The 17,500-nt window shown below is 47.0% G+C and overlaps 1 protein-coding gene across 1 annotated transcript in view; it reads left to right on the forward strand.

Annotated features, from left to right (window-relative positions):
* Positions 1 to 17,500, forward strand: part of nubp1 (nucleotide binding protein 1 (MinD homolog, E. coli)) — a 46,558-nt gene that overhangs the window by 554 nt on the left and 28,504 nt on the right. Inside the window, exons 2-3 of the mRNA XM_084328675.1 lie at positions 2,265 to 2,369; positions 3,705 to 3,838. Of these exons, the coding sequence (XP_084184801.1) occupies positions 2,265 to 2,369; positions 3,705 to 3,838 (239 nt within the window). The remainder of the gene's footprint in view (positions 1 to 2,264; positions 2,370 to 3,704; positions 3,839 to 17,500) is intronic.

Below are 17,500 nucleotides of genomic sequence, written 5' to 3' on the forward strand. Positions count from 1 at the left end.
GTTTGTCTTGTTTCCATCAGGGTCCCCCATTTTCAATTCATATAGACATTTATGACATACATAACATACATGACATTTATGGCATAGGGACATATAGGTATTTAGTACTGATACATTTGTGACATAGGCGGTATTCAAATATACAGTACTGTTACCCCTAGATCCTGACAGAGTATATACATGCGGTGGGGAGGAGACTGTCTATTAGGAGGTGGTGGGGGTTTTGGGCATTTACGGTGGCCAGTTTCGAATTGCAGCCTCCCGTAGGTGCTCTTTAAGGGCGGTTTTGAATGTGGGCAGGGATTCACATTCCTTTACAGCTTTGGGTAGGGCGTTCCACATTGTTGTGGCATAATTGCGAAACGTGTTTAGTCCCTTGTTTGAGCCGAATCTGGGTTTAACATGATTTGTTGAGCTTCCTCTGGTGTAGTGGTTGTGGTATTCACTGACCTTTGGGAAGTATTTTGACATGTACATGGGCACCCCGGTCGTATAGTGTATCTTGTAGACCAGGCCCATTGCAAGTTGCTGTACTCTGTCGTCTACTCTAAGCCATCCTAGGTTGGCAAAGTGGGCAGGGGTGAGGTGGGTTCTGGGGTTCAGGTCAAGTAGTAGTCTGACCAGTTTGTTTTGTGATGTTTGTAATTTTGTTTTAAGCGCCTTTGAGGTGCTTTGGTACCATGAGGTGCACGCATAGTCATAGTACCCTTGAATGAGTGCTCCTGCCAGAGTCCTCAGGGTATTCTTGTTTACCAGAGAGGAGATCCGGTACAAGAATCTAGTTCGTTGGTTGACTTTTTTTATTACATTGGATGCCATTTTGTCACAGGAAAGATTTGCCTCTAGGATGGAACCCAGGTAGGTAATTTCGTCTTTCCTTGTGACAATATTGTCACCCACTGTAACTGAGAAGCCGTCGGTCTTGCTGAGTTTGTTATTTGAACCGAAGAGAATGGACTCTGTTTTGCCCATGTGTAATGATAGTTTGTTATCAGCGAGCCATATGCAGATTTTGCCTAGTTCCGTGCTGAGGGTTTTTTCAACCTGCAATTTGTTCTTGTCAGAGACCAGCAGGGCTGAGTCGTCCGCAAACAGGAACAAGTTGCAGTCACAGGCTGACGACATGTCATTTGCATAAATTAGGAAGAGTAGCGGTCCTAGTATGCTTCCTTGTGGAACACCACAGCTCACTGTGAGGGGGGGGGATAGAGTACCGTTTACCTCTACCATCTGTTCTCTCCCCTCCAGGTAGGATTGCATCCAGCTCACTGATAGGCTATCAAAACCAATTGCTTTTAGCTTGTCCATTAGAATGGAGTGATTGACAGTGTCGAAGGCCTTTTGTAGGTCCAGCATGACCATGCCGCAGTATTTGCCAGCGTCCACCTCTTGTTTGATGTGGTCGTTCAAATAGAGGAGGCATGTGTCAGTGGAGTGGGACGTTCTGAAGCCAGATTGGAATTCGTAGATTAGTAGATTAGATGAAAACTTTATTTAACAGATTGCAGAATGGGTACAATACAGTACGGCTCAATACACACAATTGTTAAGGGGATGCAGACCTGAGAAAGACGTTTGTCTTGTTTACATCAGGGTCCCCCATTTTCAATTCACCACGATGTAGCCATTGCCAATTTAGTCCACCTCAGTGGTTGTCAAACGTTTCAGACCCTCATCTCTTATTGGTCTCAGTTCAGTAAAACATACTATTACTCCTGTCATGTAGGGATCCAACAGAACCAGGCTGACAACCTCATTTGGGTCTTGAATCTCGACCGCTTATTTAAGGTGCAGATTATAACCTGGCATGGTTTCTCAATATTATAGTATACTATAGCCTAATGGATAAACAGAGGGTTAGAAGAACCACACATAGCTTGCAGACCTGTTTGTGGTGGAAGATGATGACCAAATATAGGCTAGATCGCTAATGTGCGAATCCTACACCCAAGATTAGCCAAGAAGACAGATTTATAATATACAGCTTTGTAACACAAAGGTTAATGGCAATCTATAATCTAATCTAATTGCCTAGATAATAGTGATTTGAGATTCAATTTTGAATTGAATCGTGACCCAAAGACACAAGATTTCCAAAGATTTCTACCTAGTGTATGCCTGCATGACTTGATAATAGAAGCTCTGATAGATATGTATTGAGCCAGGGTCCCAGGGTGAAACTTAATCTACCCAGTTTAGGTCCCAGGCTAGAACCTCTGGAGAAAGTGATCTTAGTGCTTTAAGATGTTGTGGTGTTTCTTCAGACTGCCCCGGGACGGGCAGCGAGGAGGCAGGCAAGACCTCAGCATGTGAGGGCTGTCCCAACCAGAACGTATGTGCCTCAGGAGCAACCAAGGCCCCTGACCCTGGTAAGACTGAAACATTTGTGTGTGTGTGTGTGTGTGTGTGTGTGTGTGTGTGTGTGTGTGTGTGTGTGTGTGTGTGTGTGTGTGTGTGTGTGTGTGTGTGTGTGTGTGTGTGTGTGTGTGTGTGTGTGTGTGTGTGTGTGTGTGTGTGTGTGTGTGTGTGTGTGTGTGTGTGTGTGTGTGTGTGTGTGTGTGTGTGTGTGTGTGTGTGTGTGTGTGAGACAAATTGTGCAGGTATGGATAGTGTGTCGATGTATATAGGACTCAATTAGGGCTGCAACTAATGACTATTTTGGTAGTCGACTAATCTGTCGATAATTTTTTTCGATTAGTCGACTAATCGAAAAACAATTATATAAATTTTTTTTTTTTTTTTTTTTTTGCACTACCTATCTTTGTGAAAGTGGCTTCTCAGCTCTGGTCCAGCTGAAGACAGAGCAGGGGAACAGATTGGACATTGAGCATGACCTCAGAGTTGCTTTGAGACTCTTGTCAGGACCAAACAACATCCCCAGTTATCCCATTAGTTCCCCCAAACTTACTGTCGGGTCTGTTATGTTAAGCTAAGAAGTCTTCAGCTGGCTGGACCAGAGCTGAGAAGCCACTTTCACAAAGATAGGTAGTGCAAAAAAATAAAATAAAATACAATATATATATATTTTTTTTTTATGACTAATCGACGCAACAATTTCTCGTCGACGATTTTTCATAATCGACATCGTCGATTTTGTCGAATAATCGTTGCAGTCCTAGACTCAATGGATGATTATAAAAGATTAGAACTGTGTTTTAGGAAGGGTACTTTTTTTTTTAGGTAAATTGTATCTATAAAGCTAGCTAATATTCCAGATACAAGCTAATATCTGGGTTTAGGACATATATCTGCATATCCTGATTATCAATATCCTATTACACATGAGTAAACAGAATTTTGCAGGCATTACCACAGTAAACTGGATAAGGTGTTTTCATGCCTCAGTACACTGGCTAATACCGGCATATCCAAGCCATCAGACAGGTTTGACATGGTCGGGATATGAGATTATACCGGCTATTAGGTATAAACAGGATATGCTGTTTACATGCATCAACTCAAAGATGAAAATGGGCCTACTTGAGTATTAATGTGCATGTAAACAATGTAGAAGCATTGATTAACAAATTATTGATAAATATTAACTATAATGCAAATACACACACAGTCATATCTCTACCCTAATTGTGCACTGTTGAGTCTGAGCTCGAAACACAAAAATTGCATATACCTGTAATGCCTCTGTATTGATGTGTATTTGACAAATAAAGAACTTTAACCTGAACCCCCCCCCCCCCTACCAGCCATAGCGGAGATAGCAGAGAAGATGTTGACAGTGAAACATAAGATCCTGGTGCTGTCAGGGAAAGGTGGAGTGGGGAAGAGCACCTTCAGCGCCCACCTGGCCCACGCTCTGGCCAGCGACAGCACCAAGGAGGTAAGAGTCTGGAGGAGACAGGAAGGAGGTGAGAGAATGGAGGAGACAGGAAGGAGGTGAGAGCATGGAGGGGACAGGAAGGAGGTGAGAGCATGGAGGGGACAGGAAGGAGGTGAGAGCATGGAGGGGACAGGAAGGAGGTGAGAGAATGGAGGGGACAGGAAGGAGGTGAGAGAATGGAGGGGACAGGAAGGAGGTGAGAGCATGGAGGGGACAGGAAGGAGGTGAGAGCATGGAGGAGACAGGAAGGAGGTGAGAGAATGGAGGGGACAGGAAGGAGGTGAGAGCATGGAGGGGACAGGAAGGAGGTGAGAGCATGGAGGGGACAGGAAGGAGGTGAGAGCATGGAGGGGACAGGAAGGAGGTGAGAGCATGGAGGGGACAGGAAGGAGGTGAGAGCATGGAGGGGACAGGAAGGAGGTGAGAGAATGGAGGAGACAGGAAGGAGGTGAGAGCATGGAGGAGACAGGAAGGAGGTGAGAGAATGGATAAGACAGGAAGGAGGTGAGAGAGTGGAGGGGACAGGAAGGAGGTGAGAGAATGGAGGGGACAGGAAGGAGGTGAGAGCATGGAGGAGACAGGAAGGAGGTGAGAGAATGGAGGGGACAGGAAGGAGGTGAGAGCATGGAGGAGACAGGAAGGAGGTGAGAGAATGGAGGGGACATGAAGGAGGTGAGAGAATGGAGGGGACAGGAAGGAGGTGAGAGAATGGAGGGGACAGGAAGGAGGTGAGAGAATGGAGGGGACATGAAGGAGGTGAGAGAATGGAGGGGACAGGAAGGAGGTGAGAGAATGGAGGGGACAGGAAGGAGGTGAGAGAATGGAGGGGACATGAAGGAGGTGAGAGAATGGAGGGGACATGAAGGAGGTGAGAGCATGGAGGGGACAGGAAGGAGGTGAGAGCATGGAGGGGACATGAAGGAGGTGAGAGCATGGAGGGGACATGAAGGAGGTGAGAGCATGGAGGGGACAGGAAGGAGGTGAGAGCATGGAGGGGACATGAAGGAGGTGAGAGCATGGAGGGGACATGAAGGAGGTGAGAGCATGGAGGGGACATGAAGGAGGTGAGAGCATGGAGGGGACAGGAAGGAGGTGAGAGCATGGAGGGGACAGGAAGGAGGTGAGAGCATGGAGGGGACAGGAAGGAGGTGTGTCTGCTTTCACAGCTCTGGCTTGTTTTTCTTTTCTTTAATTATGAAGAAATCCATTTAGTTATTTTCAACCCTATTTTTCTATCAACATTTTCTAACTTGACAACATAACAATTCTAAATGGGCCAACGTTTATTTCCTGTTGCAGTGTCTGCTAATACAATAGCTGACAGGAAATGCACTTGGGGCCAAGCTGGTTCCCTAGCAACGGAAATCCACCGAACAGTCCTATAACCAGTGGCATCACAGCGATTGATTGATCCTTGTTTCCTTTCCTGATCTTCTCTCCTTGTCTCCTCTCCTGATCTTCTCGTGATTTCCTTTCCTGATCCTCTCCCCCTGTCTCTTTCTGTCCTGTGGCTGAGGGGTAAAGTGCAGAATTTTAAATAACATCTGGTGGCTCTAAGACACAGTAGCAGATGACAGTTACAGTAAGTGTGTGTGTGTGTGTGTGTGTGTGTATGTGTGCGTGTGCCTGTGCGTGTGCCTGTGCGTGTGCCTGTGCCTGTATGTGAGGGAGGGGGGTGGGGGGGTGTTATGTGTGTGTCTGTGTCCTATGTGTACCAATGTGTACACAGTAGCAGAACACATGCACACATACACCCAGCAGAGTGGTTTTGGGGAGGGGACTCCTGTTGATAAAGGTGCTGAAAGGTTGTGTGTGTTTTGGGAGAGTGAGCGTGAGAGGAGTAGCTTCCTGGTTCTCCTCAACTGTTACGTGCCAACTTCCTGTTGATTAAGGCGTTGAAAGGGCCAGAGGGAGGGTACAGTGTGTGTGTGTGTGTGTGTGTGTGTGTGTGTGTGTGTGTGTGTGTGTGTGTGTGTGTGTGTTCGTGCGTGCGTGTGTGAACAAGACAGGATGAGAGGGTGTAACTTTTTATACTTCTATTAGAGGTAGACCGATTAATGGGTTGGGCCAGTGAATCAGCACCGATAGGATGTTTTACAAATGATTGTTATCAGCGGAACTTGGCTGTGATAGTCAAGTCGAGTCAAGTCAGTTTTATTTATATAGCACATTTTAAACAACAGCAGTTGACAAAGTGCTGAACAATTTACATAAAATTCAAGGTACAATACTCAAAACCATATCAAAGAATTTACAACATATATACATTAAAATCACATTAAAACTAAGCGGATACTCTGTACAAGGGATTTAGAAGGCCAGGCTGGGCAGACCTAATATTAACAGGTAGACTGTTCCAGAGGCAGCCACAGCAAAGGCTTGATCACCTCTGGTTTTTCGCCTTGCTCTGGGGACATCCAGGAGCATTTGAGTAGAGGACCTCAGAGCTCTGGATGGGGTGTGGACATGCAGGAGATCTGCGAGGTAGGGAGGGGCAAGGCCATTTAGGGCTTTAAAAACTATCAATAGCAGTTTGATAGTGATAGTGATAGTGTCTGATGGCTGCACAGCCTCCACAGGTCACGCAGGGACATACATCACCATTTGCTCCATACACCAAGTCAAGGTAATGTCATTGTCACTAAACCCCTGAGATCATTTATATTTAAATTAAAGTTAAATAATACTTTTTCTCCTGCCGATTCTGAGTCATGAATCAACATCGTTAGTAGGGATGGGAAAAGATTTTATCGATACGATTCCATTATCGATTCTGCTTATCGATCCGATTCTTTATCGATTCCCTTATCGATCCCTGATACATTTATAATTTAAATAAATAAATTGGAAATGCAACAGAACTAAGCTGGTTAGAATAACAACATGCAACTTGACATTTCTGATTGTCATTTATTGTTGAGCCCCCATGTCAGAAAAATACAAAAAAAATTAACTATAGCCTACACTTAAATAAAATAATGTATTTGAGATTCTCTTAACACTTTGGTTGCCTTGGGTTAAATTAATGATATACCATAGATTGCCAGCGCTATTTGTCTATGGAGAAAGTCCCCTTCTTTGCAGGGCTATAACTTTTTAAATTCTATTGCTACATTGCCATTATTAGGGCCCATTCAAAGTCCTATATGTATTGTTCATTGTGTAGCAACGTTAAACTTTTTCATTCACATATTCATAGTAAAGTATGGTCTAATGTATAAGTATGTTTTCATCTCTTTCTGCAGCTTTCTCCAGAACGTGATATATAGCCCCAAATGCATTATATTGATGATGAAATACAGTTTGATGGCAATCAGCGCGATATAAAAAATTCCAACTAGACGTACTTCTAGAAGTTACTACACGTCATCTGATGTTGACCGGATGGGCGAGGGGGCGTTTATAATTCCGTGGGCAGCGTTATACCAATCATCTAATGTGGGTCAAATGTTGATAATAGCAGTTAGTATCTAAGACGGTAACGTTACACGCTGAAACTCACCCCAGTCTCCGCGCGCCGTTGGGCGATCATCGTCGAGTAGAAATTTTATCATTATGGGATATATTTTTACCCGGTCCATCTCCAGCTTGTATAATGGTATATACGTCCAAATCATGTTGTTTATCGAGTTATTGCCAATCGATCACCGTGTAGCGTGACGAGCCAGAGTCCCATGAACCATAGCGAGCGCCCGGAAGTACTACGGTCGTCATGACAACCTCTATTCAATATCCTGTGTGGCGATTGCGCCGATCGGCCACCAGATGGCGCTCCTGAACCGCCAGAGAGCTCAGTGGGTCCTGCTGGTGGATCTCAGGCCAGCGGAGGGGGAATATGAATCCGATCGCAGATTTTTGAAATATTGATATAAGGACGCTGTACAGCGTCCCCCGGCAACTTTAGCATGGCCAGCAAAGACGTGAAAAGACGTGTCCCGGCAGTCAAAGTGTTAAAATGTTTTTTTTTATTTTTTTTATTCTTAAACTAATTTAATCTATTGAACCATAGTCGGGGAACAAAATAAGCACCCGCCAAGCGCCAATGGCGGGCAGATTTAAGGTTTGGCGAGTGACAATGAGAGGTCTGCCCGCCACCTGGTGGGTAACAAAATAGTAATGTAAAATGAAAACTGCGGTGTGTTTGCAGCCCCAAATCTCCTCGCACGTCAATCTCTCCTTGTTTACCGACGTCACATCCACCACTCTTCTTCTGCAGAGCCTGCTTGCGCTACTAACGTTACGCCCGCAGCTGCTATACCGATTAGCGTTAAATTGGTTACAATTACAAGTATGTGGAACCATATGGAAGGAGTAAGCCGGCCGCTAAAAAGAAAACCCACCGCGGCTTTCTCACAGACGTTGACCAGCTCTGTAACAACTCATCTCGAGTCTGCTTCTATCTGCAATGAAAACTCTGCAAGCAGCGGTTCCAATTGTCTAACATGCTTTGCATCCTCGCCAGTCCTGTATACCCACGCCGCGCTAAAACATTAACTACTGTAATGTTATCTGCTAACTGAGTACTCCAACTAAACTAACCTGCTAACGCTAACTACTGCTAACGCTAATCACTGGGGACGCTCAGAGGCATAGTGAGGGAAGGAGGGGCTGAGAATCTCTGTGTGTCTGTGTGTGCGTGCGTGCGTCTCTCCCTCTACATTTCTCCTGAACCTATTTCATTCAAAAGGAAGATATTGATGGACAGTAGCTATAGTATAACTATTATTCAATAGCGTTTTAAATTATAATGAATTAAAGAATTGTATAAAGAATTGTCCATGTTCTGTCATCTAATAATATATTCCATTAATATATTCCATTACCTTTCCTATCTGTATCAAAGTCAAAATGTTGGTATCGTGACAACACTACAACATACAAAAGCAGCTTGACAACCGATATTCTTTGCATCTAGTAGGCATGGGCCAATGTGTGATTTTAGTGGTATGTGCTATTTGCACAGATATTTGTCCCTTAGTATGCACACGCACAGTATAATATGCATGTAATAAATAGTTTGTTTATGAACTCTGTTACTTGAAAAATGTTCACTGTGCTCCTAAATTTCTTTGTGTGCTCCTAATTTTACATGTGCTCCCTGGGAAAAAGGTTAGCATAGAGCCCTGTATATAGTAATAATAATTACACATGGCGATATACTAAAAAGCGATTTCAAATTTTTGGCTGGTAAAAAAATCTGCCTGGCTGGTAGTTTTTTTAATCTACCAGCCACCTTGGCTGGTAAGCCAAAAAGTTAATGTTGTTCCCTGACTGTAGTGTAGTAGAGGTAGACTCTAGTGTAGTAGAGGTAGATCTAGTGTAGTAGAGGTAGACTAGTGTAGTAGTCGAGGTAGACTATGTAGTGTAGTAGAGGTTGTTTAATATCAAAGTAAGCATTTAAGCTGGTTAGCGGTTTGAATGCAGTCCTATAGTCATATGAATCAAAGTGGTTGATGCAGGTCTCCCCACAGGTCTCTCCACACAGTGAAAGAGCTGATTGTGTCGGCCTTCTTACCCAGCTCACATACAGTACTGTACACACACACACACATGCACACAAACTTCCTTAAATGCATAGTAACGGCTGACTCTGAGAGACTCTTGAGGTAATATTCTCCTTTGGCTCAACCCACCCACACACACGCACGCGCGCACACACACTACAAACACCCCCCTTATTTGGTACTGTATGAGTCTGAGCTTGGTTATAGCAGATAGAGGCTAACACAGGACCATTCCTGCGGCTCCTATACCATGCCCTTATGAGGTAGCCGGATCGAATCCAGTGTCCTTATTAAGTATGCATAAAGATTCTCAGTGTTGGAGTACTGATCTAGGATTACTTGTCACCAGAGCGCCTTTTTAATTCTTCTTCTTTGTACTTTCCTGAAATCTAAAAAGAAAGTTGAATCAATCATGGTCCAATATGTGGTAACGTGACACCTTTAGCTCCAGCACACACACAAAGCTGAGTAGGTAGGTACTGACATTGTCTTGAAAGAATATATATTCCGACTTGGAATTCCTGGTAAATATCAATGGGTGCCTGTTGCCTATTTGCATATTCATAGATCTTTGCATGTGTATAGATGCTGACAATAAAATTTGCATGTGACAATATATAATGTGCATGTGGCAATATATAATGTGCATGTGACAATATAATGTGCATGTGAATGAATGAAAACTTTATTTAACAGATTGCAGAATGGGTACAATACAGTACGGCTCAATACATACAATTGTTAAGGGGATGCAGACCAGAGAAAGACGTTTGTCTTGTTTACATCAGGGTCCCCCATTTTCAATTCATAGTGACATTTATGACATACACAACATACATGACATCATGACATTTATGGCATAGGGACATGCATGACATACAGGTATATAGTACTGTTACATTTGTGACATATATGATATGCAAATATACAGTACTGTTATCCATAGATCCTGACAGAGTATATACATATGATGGGGAGGAGACTGTACATTAGGAGGGGGTGGGTGGGTGGGAGAGAAATATACATACGGTGGGGAGAGAATATATACATACGGTGGGGAGGAGACTGTACATTATGAGGGGGTGGGAGAGAAATATACATATGGTGGGGAGAGAATATATACATACGGAGGGGAGGAGACTGTCTATTAGGAGGGGGTGAGGGGGTTTGGACATTTACGGTGGCCAGTTTCTAATTGCAGCCTCCCGTAGGTGCTCTTTTAGAGCGGTTTTGAATGTGGGTAGGGATTCACATTCCTTTACAGCTTTGGGTAGGGCGTTCCACATTGATGTGGCATAATTGCGAAACGTGTTTAGTCCCTTGTTTGAGCCGAATCTGGGTTTAACATGATTTGTTGAGCTTCCTCTGGTGTTGTGGTTGTGGTATTCACTGACCTTTGGGAAGTATTTTGACATGTACATGGGTACCTTAGTCGTATAGTGTATCTTGTAGACCAGGCCCATTGCAAGTTGCTGTACTCTGTCGTCTACTCTAAGCCATCCTAGGTAGTCAAAGTGGGCAGGGGTGAGGTGGGTTCTAGGAGTAAGGTCAAGTAGTAGTCTGACCAGTTTGTTTTGTGATGTTTGTAATCTTGTTTTTAGCGCCTTTGAGGTGCTTTGGTACCATGAGGTGCAAGCATAGTCGTAGTACCCTTGAATGAGTGCTCCTGCCAGAGTCTTCAGGGTATTCTTGTTTACCAGAGAGGAGATCCGGTACAAGAATCTAGTTTGTTGGTTGACTTTTTTTTATTACCTTGGATGCCATTTTGTCACAGGGAAGATTTGCCTCTAGGATGGACCCTAGGTAGGTAATTTCATCTTTCCTTGTGACAATATTGTCACCCACTGTAACTGAGAAGCCGTCGGTCTTGCTGAGTTTGTTGTGACAATATATAATGTGCATGTGACAATATATAATGTGTGTAACTGAGGGGTACAATTCCCTGACTGTATTATATAAGTATGGTATCATTAAACCACTACTGTCTTATGTACATTACTACTGGCCATACAGTACACAGGTATATGATGAGAACACCTCCACAATGACACGGTTCCACACAAAACTGGGTTTAAGATTATTTATTAGCAGCAATGATAGTATCTAACAATACTTTACGTAGGGTTGCGCTTATAAGGCAAAGAATGTGCGTGAGCAAATCAATAACGTAAGTCCATTATCATATTACGCAGGAGAGAATGAATACCACCTGTATCTTAGGAATTATATCTATGGTACACTAGTTAGGCAGCGGGAGATACTGGTAGGGTCCCTCCGGTTGTAGGCCAGCAGGGGGAGGAAATGTTCGAATGCAAACTCTGGATCAACGGGGAATCAATAAGCTCCAGCTACGGGGGCGGTACATTACTCCCTTGATCAGCAGACGAAAGCAGCAGCTGTAATCCAGGTATGCGTGCAGCATAGGTGAAAGCCAGCCAGCCTCTCCAAGAGACGGGCTCGAGTGATGTTCCTCACGAGTAAATCCCACACAGTAGTGGGGTGTAGACGATTCTCCTCCGCTCCAATAGCCACAGGACCAAAGCAATATAATAATAATCCAGCCGGAAAGGGGCTCTGCATTCACCGGTGTAGATTCTCCGGTGCGCGGTACTTCACATTAACTAGGTCGAACTTGACGTTATTCCACTAAGCTCTGACACTTTACTATCCTATTCGCACGCAGTTATAAGTGCTCTATTTAGATGCACGGTTGCTCACTTCACTTGGTCGTTGACTCGTGATGAAGGCTTTACGTTTGAGGGTAACACGTTTCTAGGTTAACTCGTTCGAGAGTAACTTGACTTTAGGCTAAGTGCTGCTGTATCCACCTGCGACGTATTTATACGTGCGGTGAATAATCTAGTACCAGCCTTATTCCTGTCTCGTATTCTTGCGCCGAACCGGGCATGTTCAGACAAGCCTTGGCGGTGACTTTGAAATAGACCTTGGGGGTATGGCAGTGGCGCCTAGGGGACCGCTGTCCAATAGGAGAACGAAATATTATGGTCTGTACTAGGTTAAAGGGATATTCCGTGTATATGTAAAAAGAATACACAAGGGATATCAGACGATATACAAATATTATGCAATATATATCAATCAATAAATATATATATTCGGTTTAATCTGATCCTTCGTAACAGCCGCCTCCTAATTAGTCCCACCTAATTAGATAAGCAGAGACAGATTAACCGCACTGTCCACTACTCAATGTCCGTTGTGAGGGTAGGGCAGTTCACAAAGTCAGGGGGTCATGGTCGTCATCAATAGTGTCGGGGAGCCTTGGCAACTCTATCAGCCTCGCCACGGGCCGGGTGTATGTCCGCCCTTGGACGAGCACTTCTGCCGCTCTGACCTTTCCGTCGGCACCAGTGGTCACTTTGCTTACGCGGCCGGCCGGCCACGCAGCTCGGGGTAGTGACTGGTCTATGATCATGACGACTGGACGGGATGAAGGGGGGTTTAGGAGGAAGCGGGCCTGAGACTGCTTTGATCTGAGCTTGGCTGTGCCTCCTCCTCCTCCGTCTGTTTCTCTTGTTTGCTCTGTACCCCGTCTGAGGAGGGGCCGGTTCTGGCCGCCCCGTCAAGGAGTCGCTTGGGGTGCTAGGTTCGAGGTCAGCTACATCTGGAGCGCAGCTGAGGGGGGTGGAGTTCCGAACTCCCTCTTGTGCCCACGGTTCTCTCACAGGCCTCTCGCTTAATGTCAATAGCCTCTCAACGGGCTGTACGAGGGAGTGACCGGTGTCGCTCGCCTTTGTGTGTAGGCAGCGTGTCGACGTGGGTTGACTGTCAAGTCCGTAGAGGGGGCCCTGGAGCGTCCATCCCAGTCGGGTCTGAACCGCGACTGGGCATCCTTTGGGTCCGATGTGGGCCGCCTCAATTGGGAGAATGAGGTCCGCGTGGTCGGAGCCGATGAGCAGGGTCGGTGTGGCGCCGTCGATAAGCGGTATAGGTAGTTGACGTAGGTGCACATACTTAGCCATCAGCTGTGGGATGGGGTAGGTGTACTGGGACAGGCCTATGTCGTGGCTGGTGAAGACGTTGGTTATACTATACTGCTTCTCGGGCTGGTCCACCGCTGCTATCTTGAAGGAGACCTTCTCACCTTTTATGGTCTTCTGGTCCCTTCTGATGGTGCGTATTGTCATGGTACCTTTGGCACCCCGCAGGCCCAACTGGGCTGCGGCGGAAGCGAGGAGGAGGGTCTTTTCAGACCCGTCGTCCAGGACGGCGTAAGTGTCCAGGACCTTGTCCTCGTAGCTCAGGAGCACTCTGACCACTTTGATGAGCACTCGGGGGGGTCCCGCTATGCTGGTCAATGTGGAGCACTCCTGTTGGTCGGTTGCTTTGGATCATCTGGGGTGGTGCCGACTCGCGGTCGTCCGAGTAGCACCGTGACTCCCAGTGTCTGCTGTAGCAGTCGGGACAGTAGGGAGCGGTCTGGTGGATCTTTGGTACTGGTGCCACCGCCTCGGCCTGGTACATTACCGTGACGGGCCCACTTTGTTGTCCTGGCGGACGCTTGTTGATGTCATGCAGGACCTCCAAGTGGGTGCCGCCGCACCTGCCGCACTTCTTCTTCAAGCGGCACGCAGCTGCCATGTGGCTGAGCGCGCAGCGGAAGCAGCGGCGGTGGTCCTTGATCCACTGACTCACCTCATCCGTGGTCAGCTTGTTGAAATCGTCGCATTGATACAGCCGATGTTCCCCTTCACAGTACTGGCATTCAATCTTCCACTCCTCTTTCGTCGAGGGGGTGTCGTGGTTCTTGTGCTGCGGTACTGATTCGGCTTGGTGCATAACGGTCACCGACCGGCGGTTATCATTTAATCCCCGAGGTCCTGGTCTTGGGCTTGGTCCACTCCATACGAACGTGTCCAGTCGTAAGCTGCTGACCTCCCTGGCGAGGAACTCAGACAGGTCTAGGAGGGATGCCTCTGGGCCGTTGGGGTCACGGTGGTCTCTCTGCCGCCGAAAACGCTCTTGTCGGGCGGGAGGGAGCTTCTCTAATATCCTCTCTACATTAGAGTTAGCGTACACAGTTCGTATATCCCCTTTTCCTTTTGGGCCCCCAGCATCCCTACCAGGGACTGTACCTTGATAGAGAGGTCATCCAATGCTCTGTTGTCTCTGGCTGGGGGGAGACGGTCAATGTCTCTTATCTCCTGTATCACGTAGTCCCATATGCGTCCATAACGTTGGTCGAGGGCTACTAGAGCCGCGGTGTATGGGGTAGTAGAGTTGGAATATGCCAGCGCTATATTGTGCGCTCTGGGCACCTTTAAGTGCTTGAGTAGGATAGCATACTTGTACGTTTCGTCCGGTACATCGGACATCATTGTCTCTAAGCACATTCGTAGCTCTGTGTACTGTGCTCTGTTCTCGTGTGTGAAGTCCGGGAACGTCGGTGTGCCAAGGTACGATGCCATGGATGGCTGGCACATCTGTGAGCGTTGGGGGAGAGGCCTCCTGGGCGAGTCTCCCCGTGCGTGTCGTCTTGGGCTGGTACTTGGTGGGTACCGAAGCCCGGGTACCCAGGTGCTGTTCCTCGGGGCTGGCGGTGCGTCAAACTCACCCGTGAGTTGAGTCGGGGGTTTGTAGCGCAGTGCCTCGGGGCTGACGTCTGGGCTGTACTGGACCTCCTGGTCCAGAGTACGTTGCTGCTGGTCGGGGCTGTACTGGGCCTCCTGGTCCAGAGTACGTTGCTGCTGGTCGGCTTGACATTCCTCCTCTTCCTCTTCCTCTGCTAGGTCCTGGAGTCTTCGGTTCAGTCTCTCGGCGTGGTCCGGTTCTTCCCGGTTGCTGGGTCTCGTATGGACCGGCCGGGGAGGGGGTTCGGAGACGTGGACAGGATCCTCCTGTTGGCGGGGTCCCGGGTCGCTTGGTCGGGTAGGGGAATGTGTCCTAGACCCTTGTCTTGACGATCTCCGGGAGCTCCGTGCGGATTGAGGGGGTGTCGCCATGGTAATCAATTTGTCCATCAGCTGCGCCTGCAGCCGGTCGCGCTCTGCCTCGCACTGGGCATGGGCGGCGTCGCGCGCTGCTTCGCGCTGGGCATTGGCGGCGTCGCGCTGCGCATTGGCGGCGGCGTGCTGCGCATCGGCGCGGCTTCTTTCAATGTTCTCTTCCGTCTGAAGGCGTCTGGTCTCCAGTCTTATGCGGGCGTCTTCACTCCTTTGTTGCGCCTGGAAGCGATCTCGCTCGGTTGCAGAATGTTCGCGTTCACTGAGGGCTTGCGCTTGGAGTTGCGCGTGAAGGCGCTCTCGTTCGTCTGCAGCTTGTTCGCGCTCTCTCGTCTGTTGCGCTTGGAGTCGATTGCGTTCAGTGGAGGCTGCCAGGGTGGCGATGAGTGCCTGCGCCAGCATCTTGTCCGCCTCGCTGGGGGAAGACACAGGCGGAGGTGATCGGCTTCTGGCAGTGCTCGTTGGAGATCCGTTCTCCTGTCGCGCCCCGAGGAGATCCATCTCCTGGGTGTGCGTCTCTTCTGGTAGTGGGTCGGGTTCCGTCCCTGGAGCGCTTTCTTTATCCTGGAGCTCTCCGGGGACTACCTCGTTGGCGTCGGCGGGGGGCAAAGTCATGTCATGTCCCTCCCGGTCCCCCCCGTGAGCTTGGTCAGTTACGTTAGAACCCACTAGGGTCTCTACTGGCGGGGTCGCCTGGTCGTTAGGGTTTGGCATACTTTTACTATCCGCTTTAGTTATTTTATCCGTATTTAACTTCCTTTTAAAGCTAGGTATTGGGCTGACAACGTATGCCTCTAGATAAGGAGGTGGCTGATGTCTGCGCTGCGGGCGATCTAGTTTAGGAGAACCGTTTGTGGAGTGTTCATCATCGGCCATGTTAATATTAATATTATATTAATATTACGCTAATTACTATCCTCCGGCTCGAAGGACCAATTGTAACTGAGGGGTACAATTTCCTGACTGTATTATATAAGTATGGTATCATTAAACCACTACTGTCTTATGTACATTACTACTGGCCATACAGTACACAGGTATATGATGAGAACACCTCCACAATGACACGGTTCCACACAAAACTGGGTTTAAGATTATTTATTAGCAGCAATGATAGTATCTAACAATACTTTACGTAGGGTTGCGCTTATAAGGCAAAGAATGTGCGTGAGCAAATCAATAACGTAAGTCCATTATCATATTACGCAGGAGAGAATGAATACCACCTGTATCTTAGGAATTATATCTATGGTACACTAGTTAGGCAGCGGGAGATACTGGTAGGGTCCCTCCGGTTGTAGGCCAGCAGGGGGAGGAAATGTTCGAATGCAAACTCTGGATCAACGGGGAATCAATAAGCTCCAGCTACGGGGGCGGTACATTACTCCCTTGATCAGCAGACGAAAGCAGCAGCTGTAATCCAGGTATGCGTGCAGCATAGGTGAAAGCCAGCCAGCCTCTCCAAGAGACGGGCTCGAGTGATGTTCCTCACGGGTAAATCCCACACAGTAGTGGGGTGTAGACGATTCTCCTCCGCTCCAATAGCCACAGGACCAAAGCAATATAATAATAATCCAGCCGGAAAGGGGCTCTGCATTCACCGGTGTAGATTCTCCGGTGCGTGGTACTTCACATTAACTAGGTCGAACTTGACGTTATTCCACTAAGCTCTGACACTTTACTATCCTATTCGCACGCAGTTATAAGTGCTCTATTTAGATGCACGGTTGCTCACTTCACTTGGTCGTTGACTCATGATGAAGGCTTTACGTTTGAGGGTAACACGTTTCTAGGTTAACTCGTTCGAGAGTAACTTGACTTTAGGCTAAGTGCTGCTGTATCCACCTGCGACGTATTTATACGTGCGGTGAATAATCTAGTACCAGCCTTATTCCTGTCTCGTATTCTTGCGCCGAACCGGGCATGTTCAGACAAGCCTTGGCGGTGACTTTGAAATAGACCTTGGGGGTATGGCAGTGGCGCCTAGGGGACCGCTGTCCAATAGGAGAACGAAATATTATGATCTGTACTAGGTTAAAGGGATATTCCGTGTATATGTACAAAGAATACACAAGGGATATCAGACGATATACAAATATTATGCAATATATATCAATCAATAAATATATATATTCGGTTTAATCTGATCCTTCGTAACAATGTGCATGTGACAATATACTGTATAATGTGCATGT

The sequence above is a fragment of the Notolepis coatsorum genome (genome assembly GCF_963971535.1).
Source record: "Notolepis coatsorum genome assembly, chromosome: 14".
NCBI classification, from domain to species: domain Eukaryota; kingdom Metazoa; phylum Chordata; class Actinopteri; order Aulopiformes; family Paralepididae; genus Notolepis; species Notolepis coatsorum.